The 17,432-nt window shown below is 42.8% G+C and overlaps 1 protein-coding gene across 2 annotated transcripts; it reads left to right on the plus strand.

Moving 5' to 3' along the window:
* The first annotated feature begins 5,588 nt into the window (after positions 1-5,588).
* On the plus strand, positions 5,589-15,899 carry CCNJ (cyclin J). Of its 2 annotated transcripts, XM_024206818.2 has the most exons (6): positions 5,589-5,684; positions 6,303-6,431; positions 8,616-8,826; positions 10,686-10,985; positions 11,073-11,232; positions 12,815-15,899. In XM_024206818.2, the coding sequence occupies exons 2-6, from the start codon at positions 6,363-6,365 to the stop codon at positions 13,224-13,226; spliced, it is 1,152 nt and encodes a 383-aa protein (XP_024062586.1). In that variant the 5' UTR covers positions 5,589-5,684; positions 6,303-6,362; the 3' UTR covers positions 13,227-15,899. The 2 variants fall into 2 exon arrangements, with proteins under 2 accessions (XP_024062586.1, XP_029767264.1); XM_029911404.1 differs by lacking the exon at positions 5,589-5,684 and having other exon boundaries at positions 6,252-6,431.
* Positions 15,900-17,432: the final 1,533 nt, after the last annotated feature.

The following is a 17,432-nucleotide window of genomic DNA, read 5'->3' on the forward strand; positions in this document are numbered from 1 at the left end:
CTTTTTCAAAGTCCTATACATCTAAAATGTTTAATTCAATTATTCTAAAAGTTCCCTGAAATATACTTATCTCTGCAGAGATTATGCACAAGCAGAACATTTCAGACAGAAAAAAGATTTTGTGTTTTCCCCAGAAACTTAGAGGCAACATTTTAAAAAATCATGTTTATAGTAGAAACTCTCTTAGGACCCCACTCTGCAAACACTTATGCACATGGATTCATTTACTGAAGTCAATGGAACTTCTTACCTGCGTAAAGTCACTCATGTATAAGGACTTGTCTACACTACCAAGTTTTGTTGACAAAACTTATGTTGACAACCAAAAGTCAACAAAACAAAAATCGCCAAAGGGTGTTCACACTTGCTCCCTCTGTCGATAGATCATGTCCACACTGGGGACATCATTATCGACAGGGTGAGCAATGCACTGGGTAGGAAGAGCTGATCGCTGCGCATCTTGGGATTCTCTCCGTGCTCTCCCACAGACCCCTCAGCTGCTGAGAGCAGCATCATGAGTAGCTCTGTGAGCTCTCCGTGCTGAGGAATGGCAAAGCAGCACACCAGTCTGTCTCCCTTGCCCTGCAGCAGCAGTCTGCTTGCTGCTGCGTTCCTAGTGCCGGGCAGAACAGGAGCATTCCAATGATTTGCTTTGTTTGTTACCCACATGAAGCAGCACACAGATACTTCTTGGAGCTTTGAAAGGGGAGGGGCGCATGCCTGCAGGGCAGCAGAGATCAAAACACTGAGCAGAGCAATCAGCTCTGTCAGTTCAATCTACAAAACAATCAGCAGCGTCTACACTGGCTCTGTGTCGACAATAAAGGGAGAGGAAAAGACAAAAGTCTCTCATGGGGGTGGAAGTTTTTTGTTGCAAAAACTGGGTGTTTTTCACGACAGAAGTCCCATTGTAGTGTGTAGGCTCTTGCTGTTTTGTCGCCAAAAGGCAGTTTTTGGGGACAAAACTTGCCAGTGTAGATAAGCCCTAAGTGTTTCCAGGATCAGGCCTTTACAGGCCTAGCCAAGGAGTCATCACACTGGTTATGCAAAAAAACAAAAACAAAAAACACCCAAACATGGTTTCATTTTTAAAGAGTAAATCATGCCTGAGCAGGTATTAAGATGATGAATTACAATATGTTCCTCTTAAAGTAAGCTGTATCCTCATCACTTCTTCTTCATGGCTTTTCACCATATGTCATTCTAGATTTTGCATTCTCAGTAACTAATTGAATTTTGACCAGCTATTTGAAGAGGTAAAGCATTATAAAGTGCTAAGTATTGTTTCTGGTTACTCCTGAGGGCATTCTGCACCAAAAAAATTAAAAATTCTGCACCAAAAAATTAAAAATTCTATGCACAATATTTTAAAATTCTGCAAATTTTGTCAAATAAATGTGGAGGCTCCAGCATGGCATTGGGAAGCACAGGCCACTGGCTGCACAGAAGTGGGAGATCACTGTGCAGCTTCCCCTGGGACATGGACTCAGCGGTGAGGCTGCACCCAACCCTGACAGTGCAAGGACCAGGCCTGCCCCAGAAACACCCCAGGGCCTTGCTCATCTGTGCCAGGTGCACCAGGTGTGGGCAGGCAGGCTCAGCAAGGCAGGATCCAAGTGTGGAGGGGCTTAGCGTGGGGGCATCCAGATGTGGGTTGAAAGGGTTCTGTGTGGGGAAATCTGGGTGCAGGTGGCTCAGTGGGGGATCTGAGTGTGGGGGGATCTTGATGCACAGGGGCTTGTTGCAGGGTTCTGGGTGCCACAGTAATGGGACTCTGCAGGGGAGTCTAGGTGAACATGGTTGGGACTCAGAGGGGGTTGGGGTCTGGATTGCGGGAGATAGAGATCAGCGGGGAGGTCCAGGTGCTGGGGGAGTGGGGCTCAGTGCGGTGGGGATCCAGGTGCAGCTGGTTGAGGCTCGGTGGGATAGGGATCTGGGTGCAGATGGTTCGTCGGGGTGGTCCAGGTGCAGGGGGAGCGGGGCTCGGCCAAGGGAGTTCTGAGTGTGGAGAGTAAGGCTCGTCAAGAGGGTCTGGATATGAGGGGGTCTGGATGCACAAGGGTTGGGTGGATAGGGGATCAGCTCCCTGTACAGGAATCCCTCCCTCTGCAGCTGTGGAGCGATGGGTGCAGGAAGCGGGGGTTGGGGGTGGAGAGCTTCCTGCAACTGGGGGAGAAATCTGGGAGTGGGTCTGACCCAGCCCTGGATGCCATGCAGGGGAAGAGGAAGTCCTGTTCTCCCCAGCCCAGCTGGGACTAGCAGCTGAGCCCAGTGCAGGGTAGGAGCCACCAGCCGGGTCTTTCCCAGTCACGCCTCCTGCCTCACAGTGATTTACCTCTCTCCCGGCTGCCCTGGGCACCCAAAACATACTGCTGGTAAGGGTTGCATGACCGCTCTTGTGGTTTCCCTTTGCTTCCCCATCAGAAAGTCATTTTTCTGTGGGGAAGCAAAGAAATCTGCAGGGGACATAAATACTGTGCATGAGCAGTGGCGCAGAATTCCCTCAGGAGTATTTGGTAGATGATTTCTGTAGCAAGTAGTAAATACTGACAACAAATTGCTGATGGAAAAAATGTCTAGGAAAAGATAGCCTAAGTATCACACAGGTGCAGAATGCCTATTGCTAAATCAGAAACACAAATACTTGTTACATAATAACCTTTTACACATGACAGAAGTCAATTCATTCAATCTGCAGGTCTGTAGACTATTGGCCTGATTTATTCTGCCACTTAAATCGATGTAAGTTACGTTGCTCAGGGGATGTGAAAAAATCACCCCTCTGAGTGACGTAGCTTACATTGACCTAACGCGGTGTCTACACCACGCTATGTCGGTGGGAGACGCTCTTCTGCTGACTTACCTTCCGCCTCTCAGGGAGGTGGAGTACTGAAGTCGACGGGAGAGTGGTCTGCCATTGACTTATTGCGTCTTCACCAGACCAGCTAAATCAATGCCACTGCATCAAACACAACAGCGCCAATTTAGCATGCCAGTGTAGACAAGCCTTTAGTGTGTAAAGTACTATTACAAACTTTCTGCCTGGTCTTTATATATTTCACAGCATACAAGAACTGACAAGTAAAGTAGTTCTAAGAGCGGAGTCATTTTTTCCTGTTGTATGCCTTTTTGCAACCCAAGGGTTCGGTGCTCCTATCCTCTTTTCCCAGGGTGGGGAGCTAATATGTGAGAATGTGGGCTGGGGGTGATGCTTCTCCAGTATTGTCAACCCTAAGTGTACATGAATCAGGACCCCCAAAATAATGAGATTTGCTTAAAATCATGAGTTTTTTTAAACAATAATGAAATTTGGGATCTTTTTCTTTGCCTCTTGGTTTCTTAACTTTTAGGGTGCACTTACATCATGTTTTCTCTTAAACCATTATTTAGAAAATTGCTTTTTTATTTTAAATGAAAGCTGAGATTCTCATGCAATCTCCTGACACCGCCAGCTGGGACTTTAAGAAAAACACCAAATATCACAAGACTCATGATAAAATTGTGAGAGTTGGTAACACTGCTTCTTGCTCTTCCTGAACCTATGGAACTCCCCATACCCTCCCTCCATCACCCTGGATGAACATCAGGCAGTTGGTCCTCCACACGTTCATGTGAGGGCATGGCTAGTTGGAGGCAGAACCAGGTAACAGTTTCTCTATGCAGCATATTTGCCTTGGAAGGGGGCCTAAAAGCTGTGCAAATTGCCAGTCTTTATTGTAGTCAGACTAGCATTAGCTCCTCAACATGAGATTTGGAATGGGCAACTGGGCTTCCCAGGGAGTGCACCAAGAAGCAACTTCTTCATGTGTGGGTAGATGTCATGGATCTCCAGTCTCAATGGGCCCTTCTCCTTCTACTAGGCTGCCATACATATGGAGGAAAGGATAATGAAACTTTTCAGCAGGAGAGAGTGATTAGGCCCCCGCCTTGAACTCCACATGAGAGCACAAGAGTCACCAGCATCAAGGCTGTGCATTCATTTCAGAGTGAACCACTGTCTGCTTGAAAGAATGGAAACATCATCAGATGTTTTGCTTGTTAGCAGAATTTTGTGAATTTATATGAAGGTTAAAGCATATTCTGCCTAAAAGCCTAGTACCATGAAGTCCAATCCTGCAAGTGCTGAGTGCCTAGTGAGAGATGATAAGCACCCCACAAGACCCAATGAAGGCATTCAGAGAAGAATGTGCTCAGCACTGGTCAAAAGGACTTCAGGTGTTCAGCATCTAGCAAGATCAGACTCTTGTATTCAACACTGGTCATTCTGGATTCAAAACTCTGAAGTTTGGTCTTCAATGGAAGTTGGGGATGCTCATCATCATTAAGGTATGTATTATTTGCATTAAGGCCTCACTGAAGATCTGTTTTACTAGCCATTGTACAAACACAGAATAAATAACCATCCCTGGCCCAAAGACACACAGAAATAGACAAAAAGTAGTGAACTTCCTAGAGTTTTGTAATAAGAGTATCTTGTCTGTTTCTAATTCCAGTGTGCTTCTATATTCTGCAACAGGGTTTTGCAGGACTATGCATTTTGCTACTACATAAAATTCTTACTATAAATTGGCTTTGCATCTGAACAGTGTTTATTAATGTTATCTAACCAATAAGTGTCTGTTAAAATGAACACAGGAAATTGAAGAATTTGGAAAAGCTTCTAGTTTTAAGGTGAATTACATTGGATCAAAACTCTAGCCACTAATATCACACAGAAAGAGCTTGTCTCTTTCTTTATATTTAAATAGGCACCGAATTCTGTGCAGTACTTACTAGGAATGAATATTTCATCCATAAACAGTTAATGTGAATTATGGTATCTATCTTCCAGTGATACTATAATTTAATGAAGACTGAAATGATAAAACAAATATAGGCAACAATTAAACAAAAACGTGTTTTAAGGAGTTGGAACTGCAGTGTTTCTGAAGCTGAAATCCAGGATTTTCCAGCCAACTCAGAATTCCTCCAGTTTAAAGTGCAAGGTCCTCAGGGAGCTTCTCCCTGAAACCTGATCCTACCTTCTCTTTTGCACCACACTGCATGCAGAGACCCGCACCACGCAATCTGCAGATTACTCTCATGCCAAGAAAGAAAAACACACGCGCTTATCGTTTTTTCCCCTTCTTTGCCTTCCCTTTGCAACCCTTCCTGACGCTATGGACCCTCGTGTGTGTACTCGTATGCAGACATACATTACTTATATGTAGCACAAAGGCGGCGTGTACACGGAGAGAGAGACACTAGCAGCCCCTAAGCGGCTGGAAACGTGAAGGAAAAGCAGGCTGGGCAAAGCCGCGTCCCATGGGTCTCCTCTTCCCACGCTTCCCCCCCACCCCCAAATCTTTCAGTCTGGGCGGCTACGGCAGCCCAATGGGTCCAAAGGCTCCTTGCATGTGGCAGTAGAGTGGAGAGCTTGTGCGCCCGTGAATGCTGGGCCGTGATTGGAGCTCTTGGGCCAGACCACGATGTAAAACGAAAGTAGATTGGCAGAGGCCCAGCGGCATGTGCCTGCTCCCTGGCTTTGTATACACACTTGCCTGCTTAGCCCTTTAACAATGGGCGAGGGGAGCTGCTCAGCCCCATGGCAGAGCTGAGCTCCAGGGAAGCGCCGCGGTGAGATGCCCGGGGACATGCCTGTGGCTCTCCTGCCGCCGGGGCTGTGAGCGGGGCTGTTGCTCGGGGTAAGAGGCGGCTGCGCTGGGAGTTGTGGGGAAGTTACTGGCGGAGCAGCGGCGGAGGTTGCCTGCCAAGCCCTTTGTTGTGTCGGGAGCCAGGGAGGCTGCTGCCGCCGGGACCCCTGCTCCTCTGCGCCCCCCGCTGCACCAGCCAACCGCTCAGCGCCTCCTCTGCTGCCTTCCCCTCCGCCGGGTTTTCTCCGGGCAGTGCCGGGGGATGAGGCTGCCCCGGAGCCGTGCACCCGCCCGGCGGAGTCTGTGCCCCTGCAGCCGGCGCGGATAGAAAAAAGGGCCAGCTCCAGGGCGAGGCTGGCGCGGAGCCCAGCCGGGATCCGGGGGGGACACGATGCTGCGCCTTAGCAAGAAGTGCCCCTGGGGTCTCTGCACTCAGCTCCCCCCGCCCCGCCTCGAAACGTGCGCGACTATCAGCTGTGGCGGGGGAGCGGGGCTGCGGGTGCCTCCCCGGGGGAAGGGCGAGAGAGCCGAGCGTGCGCTGGGGGCAGAGGAGTAACTGGCCGCTTTTAATTGGGTGCAAATGAAGAGGGGCTAAGGGTGGGTGGGCGAGAATTAAACTGGGCTTCGCGGCTGGACTGAGCGGGCGCCGCTTCTTCCCCTTTTGCGCAGGCTTCGGCTGCTGCCTTTCGCCGTGTGCCGCTGTGACTCTCCGCCGTCTCGTCCTGTCCCATGGAGCTGGAGGGGCAGTGGTGGAAAGGACAGCTGGCTGCCGACATCCACCAAGCGCTTCGCTACAAGGTACCTTGAGCAGGGCTCTTCGGTGACTTTGCGGCAGAGGCAGCCGGACCCCTTACTCGGCTGCAGCCTCCGGGCTGCGCGGGCAGGGGACTGAGCAGGGCAAGAGGCTCAGCTCTTCCCTTCCTGAGTGGCAGGAGAGGAGGACGGTCTCAGACAGTCCCTAAAAGGGAGCGAGGGAGGCAGTGCCCCGGACAGGTCAAAGGGCAAGGCGACTTACTGTTCCTTTTGTCTCAAGCCTTTATCGTTAGGCTCTTAGAGGATTTAGCCACGGAGGATCCTGTGTCTGGGCATTTTAAGTCCACGTGTACTGAAATCTTAAAACTAGCTTCTCCATCTGCAAAACGTGCAAAGATCCTCCTATGGGGGTTGGGAGGACGGATTCATTCACTGGGTTTTTGCACGATGCTTTGGGCTCCTCAGGTGCAAGGGTTTGCATATGTTCCCATTGTCATTAAAGTTAGATAAAGTAAATTGACACTTGAACTGCAGCACTTGCTTGCACTGCGTTTCAGCCCTCTCAGTACATAAAGGCATTGATTAACATGTGACAGTGAAGCTGGTTGGCTCCTTGCAGGCAAAGGGGGAGGAGGAGGAGGAGGAGTTGTTAAAAGGCTATTAGAGGGGAGGCCAGTGCTACAGGTCTTGGTAGAAAGTTCCCCACCTTGTTAAGAATGCTGGACCCTAATTTTCTGGAGGCAGACTGCAAAATAAAAAGTATGGTAACCTCCAGCACAATTACTATAAGTCAGTGCTAAATTTTGTTGTAAATCTATTTATAACAGTCATTATTTCCAAATCTGCTATATAAAAGGAAAATAAACATGCTAGTTTAAAGTCAGGTTAATTGAAAACTGCATGGAAAAAGACTTGGCTCCAGCAGAACATGTGGTAACAACTGAACTGCTGAGATATGTAACGTCTCTAAGTATATACTGTCCTGATTATCTGTACTGAATCCTGAGTATTTACACAGGTATTCCCCTATCTCTGCCCTTTGGTCATGGTGCATTTGGCCCTTTTTTGGAAGTATTAATAGATCCAAGTTTAAACTATGTTAAAAAAAAAAAGAGCTACTATGTAGAAGAGTGCTCTATAAATGGGCAATCCTGTTTTGAAACCCCTCTTAGCTCTGAGCTGACTCATGTCAGTGTTTGTGGATATTGCTTCTTGATAATAAGGCTTACCTTATCCCCAAACAGTCGTAAATAAGTTAACAATGATTTAACCTAGTAAAAATGTGGCTAAGCAGTTTTGGTGATTGCATTAACTTTCTTGATGGTCAGATCACTTAAGCAATGCACATTACTGGGCCCATGTACAAGAAACAACAACAAGTACAACAGATTCTAATTGCAAAGGAAAGTAAATAACTTCTGACAACTTTAATAATCTTATGGTTTGAAACTATTTAAAGGGGTGGTTATTTTAAAGATAATCATATGATTTTAAAACTCTAGAATTTACCTTACACTTGTGATGTGCAGGAGATTAGACTAAAGGATCGTGATGGTCCCTTCTTGCCTGAAAGTCTATGGATCTGTAAACTTTCCAGTTATCTCAACTCTACCTGGTGTCTCAAAAGAGGCCCCCTGCTGGGAAATGTTATTACAATAAGCATTATAATCCCAAACCATATCAAATCTTGGAGTTCCAGAGTGTAGCTCTTTCTCGCTGTTCGTTTGTGATAGTGGATATCAGCTGTGTTGTTTTGGTTGCAGTTGCCTGGAATTCTGCCTTCCACAGTGAAGAACATTGTCCTAGCAGTTAAGGCTCTTGTCCTTGAAACAGTCTGCCCTTCAGAGTCTGTTTTGTTTTTTTTTTATAGTCGAACCATGCCACAAGGGTTTTTCTTTGTCAGTCTGTCATGTTCAGTCAAACCTTATTTGGCTTGTTTGTTTCTAAGTTTTGGACCAAGTGAGCTTTATAAGAGTGTTCTATTTTAAATAATTGTTCTGTAGAATCTAGATACTCCTTGCATAGGTGTCAAAAGATAATAAATAGGCATCCCCAGCAAGAGAACAGTTCCGCTATGTGAAAATAAATAGCAAAATCACGACACTGCCTCCTAAAAACTGCTTTGAAAATTCCTTTATGTATTAACCCAGTCAATTTTCTTATGTATTTTTGGCAAGTGTATTTGAATAAAAATAGTGGTTGTACTGCAACTAGATGCTCTCTATCTAGGAGCTGAAGCTTCCCTCCTACAAAGGCCAGTCTCCCCAGTTAAATCTGAGAAGATATTTTGCAGACCTGATTGCCATTGTGAGCAATCGTTTCAGACTCTGTCCTGCTGCGCGACATCTTGCTGTCTATCTACTGGACCTCTTCATGGACCGCTATGATATATCCATTCAGCAGCTACATGTGGTTGCTCTCTCCTGTTTACTTTTAGCAAGTAAGTATTATGCACTAATCTGACGAAGTGGGCATTCACCCACGAAAGCTTATGCTCCAATACGTCTGTTAGTCTATAAGGTGCCACAGGACTCTTTGTCGCTTTTTACAGATCCAGACTAACACGGCTACCCCTATGATACTTGGCACTAATTTAACTGACTTAGGTTCTTGTACCAACTAAAGGATCATTCTGAGGTGATCAAGCAGATTTAGAAGGAAAATAATGTATAAAAGAATGATATGCATCCAAAGAAGTGGGTTGTAGCCCACGAAAGCTTATGCTCTAATAAATTTGTTAGTTTCTAAGGTGCCACAAGTACTCCTGTTCTTTTTGCGGATACAGACTAACACGGCTGCTACTCTGAAAAATGTATAAAAGATTAGCACAGCTGAATTTGGTCCAATATGTGGGCCTCTCTCAAGACTTTCAAATTGTGTTGGTATTTGGTGGAGGGGGGGAAGAACACTAAAAAGCTACAATCACAGATCAGTGTTTACATCACAAATAAATTGACTAAAGTTTTTAAAATAAAATTTAAGAAGGAATTACAAGAAAACAAGCCCTCTTTTTAAAGGCAGTCACGTGCCACCTCCCAAGTTGCCAAATTATACACCGAAAAAAGAGAAAAGTCTCATCTGTTGTAGGTGCTGAAAAGACATTTTGAATGTCACTTTGGATTTATATAATCTTGTGAGAACTAAAATATGAACAAAATGGTTACAGTAAACAGGTACCTTCCACAATTGGAAGAACCAAGGGAATTAATTCAGTGGACTGAGTGCCACTGCTACTGAAGAGTCCTTATTTACTAAAAGAACATAACTTCACCTTCTGTAGAAAGAGTGTAAGAAAGGAGGAAAATGGGGTGAAACTGGGGTAGCAAAACAGTGGCGAGTTCCATAGAAATGTGGCACTTGCATCCATTATTGCTGGGCTTTTACATGTATAACTTCATGTTAGACTAAAACATACACGTATGATAAGGCAAAGTCCAGGACGGGGTGGAGCTACTACTATTATTTATATTACTGCAGCACCTAGATGTTCTAGTGTGGAGCAGGATCCCATTGTGCTAGGTGCTGTACAAACACAGAACAAAAAGATGGTCCCTGTCCCCTGGGACTTACAATCTAAGTACTGACAAACTTAAAAGGAGGGACAGTTGTGGAAGTCTACATAAATGACAATATGCATTTCCAGATACAGATTACTGAAACTCACTTGATTTAGACCGAAGGGCTCAATTTCTGCTTAAGTCAGTTATTGAATTTAAATGTACCTGTAAACACTGAAATCATTAGAGCCTCTATACCAAGTTGATTCTGCCTACTGCACTTTGAACAGGGAAAGACTTTTTTTTTTTTTAAGCTAAAAACTAAAGGCAGACTCTTGCACTATTTTATTTATTTATTAAGGCTAGTCTCAATGGTACTTCAGCAGTTACCGGGATAGGTTTTAGGATAACTTAATGAATAACAAGATGTCATTTATGAATTACAGTCAGGCTACACCATACCATCATCAGTATATTCTCTCTCTGCAACTGGCTCTTGTTTGTGTGAGAGAAGCTATGAAGAGACAACAGGAAGTGTGACACTGCTGTAATATCCTATAGGTTGCATAGCAACTATCTGCTGAAGCTTAACCCTTGACAGTATGCCTCTCCCCTCCTCAGCAGAACCGTCCCATTGAGTTTTGCATGCAGGAGCCTATTTGACATGGCAAAACAGTTGTATAGCAAGTGTTTACATTGAAAAGTACCCTAATGTTAAAGATACACCAAACTGCATTTGCTGCTATGTTGTACTCATGTTTCTAATTATATTTATATTTTTCTTCCTCTCCCCCACCCCAAGGTAAATTTGAAGAAAAGGAAGACAGTGTCCCTAAGCTCGAACAATTGAACAGCTTGGGTTGTATGACTAACATGAATCTGGTATTAACAAAACAGAACTTGCTACACATGGAGCTGTTGTTGCTAGAAACATTTCAGTGGAACTTGTGCCTCCCAACTGCTGCTCACTTCATTGAATATTACCTTTCAATTGCCGTCCATGAGACAGATCTCCATGATGGCTGGCCAATGGTTTCCTTAGAGAAGACCAAGTTATACATGGCAAAATATGCTGATTACTTTCTGGAAGTATCTCTGCAAGGTGTGTTGCATGGTTTAGTTAATGCAACCTTATTTCTTAAATAATATTTGTGTCTGACTCATCTAAACAATTTTTGTGTCTATCCAGATCATGTGTTTTTAAATTATGCTCCTTCGTTAGTGGCTACTGCATGTGTGGCTTCTTCAAGGATTATCCTACGTCTCTCTCCAACATGGCCAACTCGACTGCATCGTCTTACTGCATACTCCTGGGACTTCCTGGTTCCGTGTATTGAACGACTGTTAATGTAAGCTTATGCTGGCTTCTCATTTGTAAAGGCTTTGTCTCTGTAACAGCATGGTATATTTAAAGGACACACTAAAAAGCAATATTTACAAAAACAGTAGTTTATTTAGTAGTGAGTTTGTGCAGCATCTATGTCAAAAGTACCCAGGTACTATACAATATTTATTAAGCCAACCTAAAGTCAGTCCCTCTCTGCTTTTCAAAAAACCTCACCTGACCTAACTCCTTCATCCCCCCTCCTCCTCCCAGCAAATAAAATACTCAGACAAAAGCACGACAGAAGAAAAAAGACATGCAGCATGATCTGAACATCACCAAACTTGGGCTGCGGTAGGCAGTCAAGTAGCAAGTTCAAAAGATTGGAGTATGGGGAAGCAAGGGGAGGACTTTCACCTGAGTGCCTTTGGGGTGCTGTAGCAGATCTCAGCTGTTCCAAATGAACCTGTGGAAGCAGATTCCTTAACTAACTGGCTCCCAATCTGCATAGAGCTTTAGAGAATTGAATTTAATAGGTATCCAGTGAATTGTACTGAGCACATAGGAGGTCTACCTAAGCCTCTGGAATTTAGAGCTTTCTGAGTAGAGGATGCTCCCAATGGAGCATGTTATAAAAGTGTGGATAGTTATGAAGGGGCCCACAACTAAGAGGGGGAAACGTGCCTTCTCATTATTTATAAATGGAAAAACTGCAGGCCAGTGTTATCTACATATCAGATGTGCCAAGGGATTCAATAGGACCACAAGACTGAACCATACTAGAAAAGGGTGAAAGTACATCCCCCCAATTAATCAATTCCATTCTTTTAGATGAATCCCTAGGCCACCAGCCTCACTTCCTTCTTGTTGACATTTGCTCCCATCCACGTCCAAACTTTGATTAGCACATAAAGAACAGAAAAATCTGAATCCAGACTTGAAGAGAAACTGTCTTCTCCATGCAGGTGGCACTCTAGTCCATAACTATCTCCCTTGATGGCCTTGCATACTGTACACAGTAATCACGAGGCATTACAGTATCAAACCTTGTGGCAGAATAAGGATACCAAGAATGCCATTGGGGTGGGAAAGAAAGTACTCAACACCTCTCTGGAAGGCCTAAGAGGAAGGGGAAGAGCGACTGCAGGGTCACTCCAGCAAGGCACCATGAGCAAGTCAGTAGTCCCTCATGATCAGTAGTATCAATGACTCAGAGAAGTTGAGATGGTCACAATACAATCATTCATTGCTAGGAGCAGATTAGCCACCAAAAATGTCACTTTCAGATTCTCATACACTGTCACTGTAATGTTGTACTAGCAAATGTTACTGCTCTGACTTCTTTATATCCAAGCAGACTACTTTCGTTAACTCTTAAATGCAAATACTTCTATTAACATTGTAGCCTTTTTGAAAATTCTTGGCCCTAACCTTTAAAATCATTTAAACTTCCTAGTGTACATCTTTAAAGAATATGAATTGCTTCTTAAATGCCTTTTAAAAATAGTTTTTGATATTTAAAGGTTGTTGCAGTTTTACAGTTAGGATACACTTAAAACTGTACATAAAGTTGACTAAAATGGTCTTATTTTCTCTTTGTATTATAGTGCTCATGATAATGACGTAAAAGAAGCAAACAAGCAAAAAGGACAACATGCCCAGCCTGCACAACAGAGCGCGTTTCCTACCCAGACTCCAACTCCACAGCAGGTTCATGTTCAACAACATGTATCACAGTATCTCCAGGCGCATCAAGCTCCATTACAGTATCACCATCAAACCTCACAACAGCAAAACTGTCAGCAGATGGTGTCAACTAGTCACACGTCCTCTTACCCACTGCAGACTTGCCCTGCTGGCTTACAATCCAGCGTTCAGGCTCGAGGTCACATACAGACTGGTGCTAGTATGTCACTAGCAGTTCCAATAGAAGTGAAGCCATGTATAAGTGTCTCGTACAACCGGAGTTACCAGATCAATGGACGGTATCCTTGTATTACTCCCTGCTTTGAGAGGTGATGAATACAAATTTAGATACCCTAATTTTTGTCAAACCTCAAATAAGTTTGAGGGCAACAATCTAAATAAAAGTAGCACTCTTTCCAGAAGGAAAACAGCTGGATTGGCAACCGATTAGCTCAAGTACAGATTCTGCAAAGAACGAGCATGTAGTATGTTTTCTAAAAGGAATGTGTGCATGGCAGTCACGTGCTAATACTTTTGACGCTCCAGTGCACTGTGTGCTCTTAACAGCCACTTTTGAAATACAGGTCAAGAGAAAAATGGCTGTGGACTGGCTAGAGGCATATCTTTTAATGAAGGAGATATACAGTATTACTTTGAAGAGGTCATATTTATGCAATACTTCCATATAGTACTGAATAAGATTTACTTTCGGTAAATTGAAACTTAAGAATTCACTGAGCAATGATGGGCTTCCCCAGAAACACTGGGGCCACGTAGAGAGAAACAAACTTTCATTGACTAAATCAGTAATGCAATTACTTGTCTTTTTTTTTGCTCATGCTCTTATAATGTAAAATGTATGTCCAATTTAAGGCACTTGAGTTAACTGACTTTTTTTTATTGTTTTTAAATCTTGTGCCTCACAGGACAGATGTTACATATTTTCCTTTTGATTCAGATGTTTAGAATAACACTTTCTCACTAACTCAGGGAATTATCTATTCAGAATGACTCTGTGCTGCTTGTTGTACACTTAACTGGGTGTAATCCAGGGTGGTATTTCTTTCAGGGCATCTACAGTGCAGAGTACCAAAGGGATTTGTAAGTGTATAAAGTAGAAGTATAGTCCTAACTACTCCCTGCCACCCAACACTCTTGTTATCAAATGATTACAGAGTAGTAGTAGTTTCTTAAGTTTAAGCTGAACTAATACTGTACCAGAACTCATGGTTGTGATTTTTTTTTAAAATATTTTATTAACAACCAATACAAAATATCCTCTAGTTTTTCAGTCTATAAATTCTCTACACAGAAAAGGCACTGTTAAATGCTTACAAAAAATCAGTATTTTGTATGTCAGGCTTGGTGCAGGGTGGGGGGAAATAAGTTCTCAGGTAATGCTGTGGCAGCTCATTCTTCTGCTTCACAGAAGTCTCACATTGAAGAGCAACATCGGCATTCTCACTGCTGGAACAAAAGTGTATTGCTAGGTTACAGGCAGTATGCTCATTAGCTGTCTGAGCTTCAATATCACCCACAAATCAGATGGCCTGAGAGTAGGAAGTTTCATTCCTCCAGCCCCAGAGGATGAAGGTGGTGTTGAGGATAGTATATTAATGGAGAAGTTCCTTGTTTACAAAATCAGGCAGTTGACTCCCCCTGATCTGGTACAGGAGAGGGAATTGATGGAGAGAGCCCTACTGGCTTAAATGTATGTTTGTTTTTTGTTTAATTACTAATGGCAGCACTTAAAAGCATGGTTAAATGGCAGACATGAGGTCAGACCTTCTATTACTATATGATCAGTGGAAGTTCACGCACACTGTATGTTGCAAAGAATATTGGGAGTGGGAAAGAAGGGGTGTTTGACATCAATATTAATATGGAAGATTAACTTGGGAGAGTGGGCATCCCAAAATATTCAGTAATTGACGAAGATACTTCTGCTTGTTCTGATGGCTCTTCCTGGAGCTGAACCGTAATATGTTGCAAGAACCCATCCTTTATTACGGAGGAGAAGAAATCCTCTGTGTCTATAGTTATTTTAACACACATCATGTTTCAAATTGTCCTTTTTCTCATGGGGAGAGAGGTGGAGTGGAGGATTGGGAGAATGTATAAGGGGAAATTAAGCCTCTCTACTTCATGCTAGAGAATAAACTTCCAGGTGAGCACAATATCAACTATTTTTACCTCCTCAAAGAGCCACCTTTCTTTTTCCCTCCATCACTCCCCCAAAATTTATTTCTTTTTTGGTGGGATGGGGCAAGCAAGTTTCCTACCTCCTAAAATGCCTGAACTGTTTTTCATTTAAGTTTGGAGAGAAGGGGAATAGATCCAAAAGGGAAACTGTATTCCATCTTCAGATTTCAGTTTATTGCAATGCTAGGTCCAAGTTTTCAGTGCTCTAACTACCTCGTTTATGTGAATGTACAGTGTTCTGATGGACCATGACTTGAAATAACAGCAGATGCCTGTAGCAATTTGTCTGTAAAATGCATATCTTGGCTAAATGTCATCTTTAATTGTGATGGAGCAGTATAGATTCTTTTGAAATATTAGTAAATCTATCTCAAGTATTTTATATATAAAATTAGGTAATTAACACTGGAATTATAGGGGTGATTATTCAGTTAGTTAATACTGCAAAGTCTACATATAGTAGGGTATTTTGATTGTGTTTTAAGGCATTAGGCTTAACTGTAAAAGGATCCACTACATGCTTTTTTGTTTTTTTATTTATTATTTAGTTTGTGTCTGACATTACAGTATCAATGAAAATAGAGAAAGTGTGCACTGTGAACAATTTCAATGTGTTATTGAAAAAGGGCTTTACCAGTGTCCATTAAATACACTACTTCAAGTTCTTACTGAGCGAACCAGAATGTGCATTTAATGGCATAATTAAAAATGATCATAAATGCAAAACATCCACAACAATGGAATCTGGATGAGTGCTATGCACTTGGATTTTTTTAAAAAATAAAACTAGTTTTGAGTAAATCATCTGCTGTCTGTGTCTGGTTTGTTTTGTTTTATTTTATTTAAATGCCTGAATTAACTGATGTGTAACTTCATTCCTACCACAGCTCTTGAACTCGAAGGTTCTCTCCACTGCTCTCCTGTGGCAGGAGTCTATTTATAACAACAAAACAGGAAGGAAATTGTGCAGGGAGGGTTTTAAAAAAAAAAATCCATAACACAAACCAGAATATTGTACACTTCAACAATATTGTATCCAGTGTATAGCTACATCTGAGAAAGAAATACAAAAAGTGGTTCTGAAATAGCTTACCAGTTATAGTAGGACTTGTTACAAAAAAAGTCTTCCTGGCAAGTCATTCTGCCTACAGTAGAACTGTATGGAAAAAGTCAGAATTGAATAGGAAGAGGAACAGCATAGATTTTGGTGACCAGAACCCTGAGAAATCCAGAATTTGGGATCCTTAACTGTAGTAAGTCTTGCTGCCAGAGCTTACCTGTGGGGCAGGCAGCACAAGAACAAGTGATGTTTGAAATTTCTTATAATTGCTGTTACAGAAAGAATCTCATTCTCACATCAAGAATGGGTACATATGTGGACCTATTTAAAATGAGACCCCATTAGTCACTGGGCTCCAAATATTAAGCCAATCTAGCAGAATCTGAGTTTCTCAGGTCATACAGTACAGGCCATACCTCACTCTACTTCAGTGTTCTTTCCTGTTGATACCTATGTACAGCTGTACATAACTTTACTCACATGAATATTCTGAGGCCAACAGGACTACTCAGCTGATTAAAGTTATGTTCAGGCATAAGTGCTTGCAAGAGAAGGCCTTTCATTGTATAAATACAAACGGCCTTTAGTATAATACAGTTGGAAACCAATTACTGACAAACTATCAAACTGGAAAGATTCTTGGCTTTTGATCACTGAATCATTCTATTCTTCAGTTGTGTAAATTTAAAAGGACTTACGCTTCCAGCTGCAATAAAATAGAATCTTGCTGACAGAAACCCTTGAATAATTAACAAAACTAAAACAAATAGCAGCAATCAGAGTCACGGCAGCACCATATGGAATACTACCTCTCTCCTGGCTCAAAGGATCACATGCGAGTGTCCACCTTCAATTCCTGCACCGTTGTACAATGTGGTGTTTATAATACACTGGAAGTTTGGCTTCATTTTTTCATCACACATAAATTTTTGTGTGTCCATAAGTGAATATGCAATAATATATGTTTGCTTTTAAAAGGCAATGTCCACTTAATGAAGTCAGTTGCAAGGGAGTTGAAGGTAGATTCATGTAATATCTTTACTGATGTTTCCCTGCCAATTTTTTTTTTTACAATCACATTTTCCAGTTTTGTACAGGTGAAAGTAAAGAAGCTGAGTAAATGACTGACTAAGCACAATGCCATCAAATTCACAAAGTAAACTATATAGAGCATTCTTTTCTCTACATTTCCAGTAATAATCACATTGCTTGTAGTAAAGGTATGTATATGTTTGATAGCATACAACTAAGCGGACATTCTACCTTTTAAATGTAGT

The sequence above is a fragment of the Terrapene carolina genome, unplaced genomic scaffold (genome assembly GCF_002925995.2).
Source record: "Terrapene carolina triunguis isolate 2854851 unplaced genomic scaffold, T_m_triunguis-2.0 Scaffold95, whole genome shotgun sequence".
Lineage (NCBI taxonomy): Eukaryota > Metazoa > Chordata > Testudines > Emydidae > Terrapene > Terrapene triunguis.

Excerpts from the sequence above, each read along its gene's own strand:
- CCNJ (XM_024206818.2), top strand. The coding sequence starts at position 6,363 with ATGGAGCTGGAGGGGCAGTGGTGGAAAGGACAGCTGGCTGCCGACATC. Across the intron at positions 8,827-10,685 it reads CTCCTGTTTACTTTTAGCAA|GTAAATTTGAAGAAAAGGAA; the intron begins GTAAGTATTATG and ends CCCCACCCCAAG. Across the intron at positions 10,986-11,072 it reads TCTGGAAGTATCTCTGCAAG|ATCATGTGTTTTTAAATTAT; the intron begins GTGTGTTGCATG and ends GTGTCTATCCAG.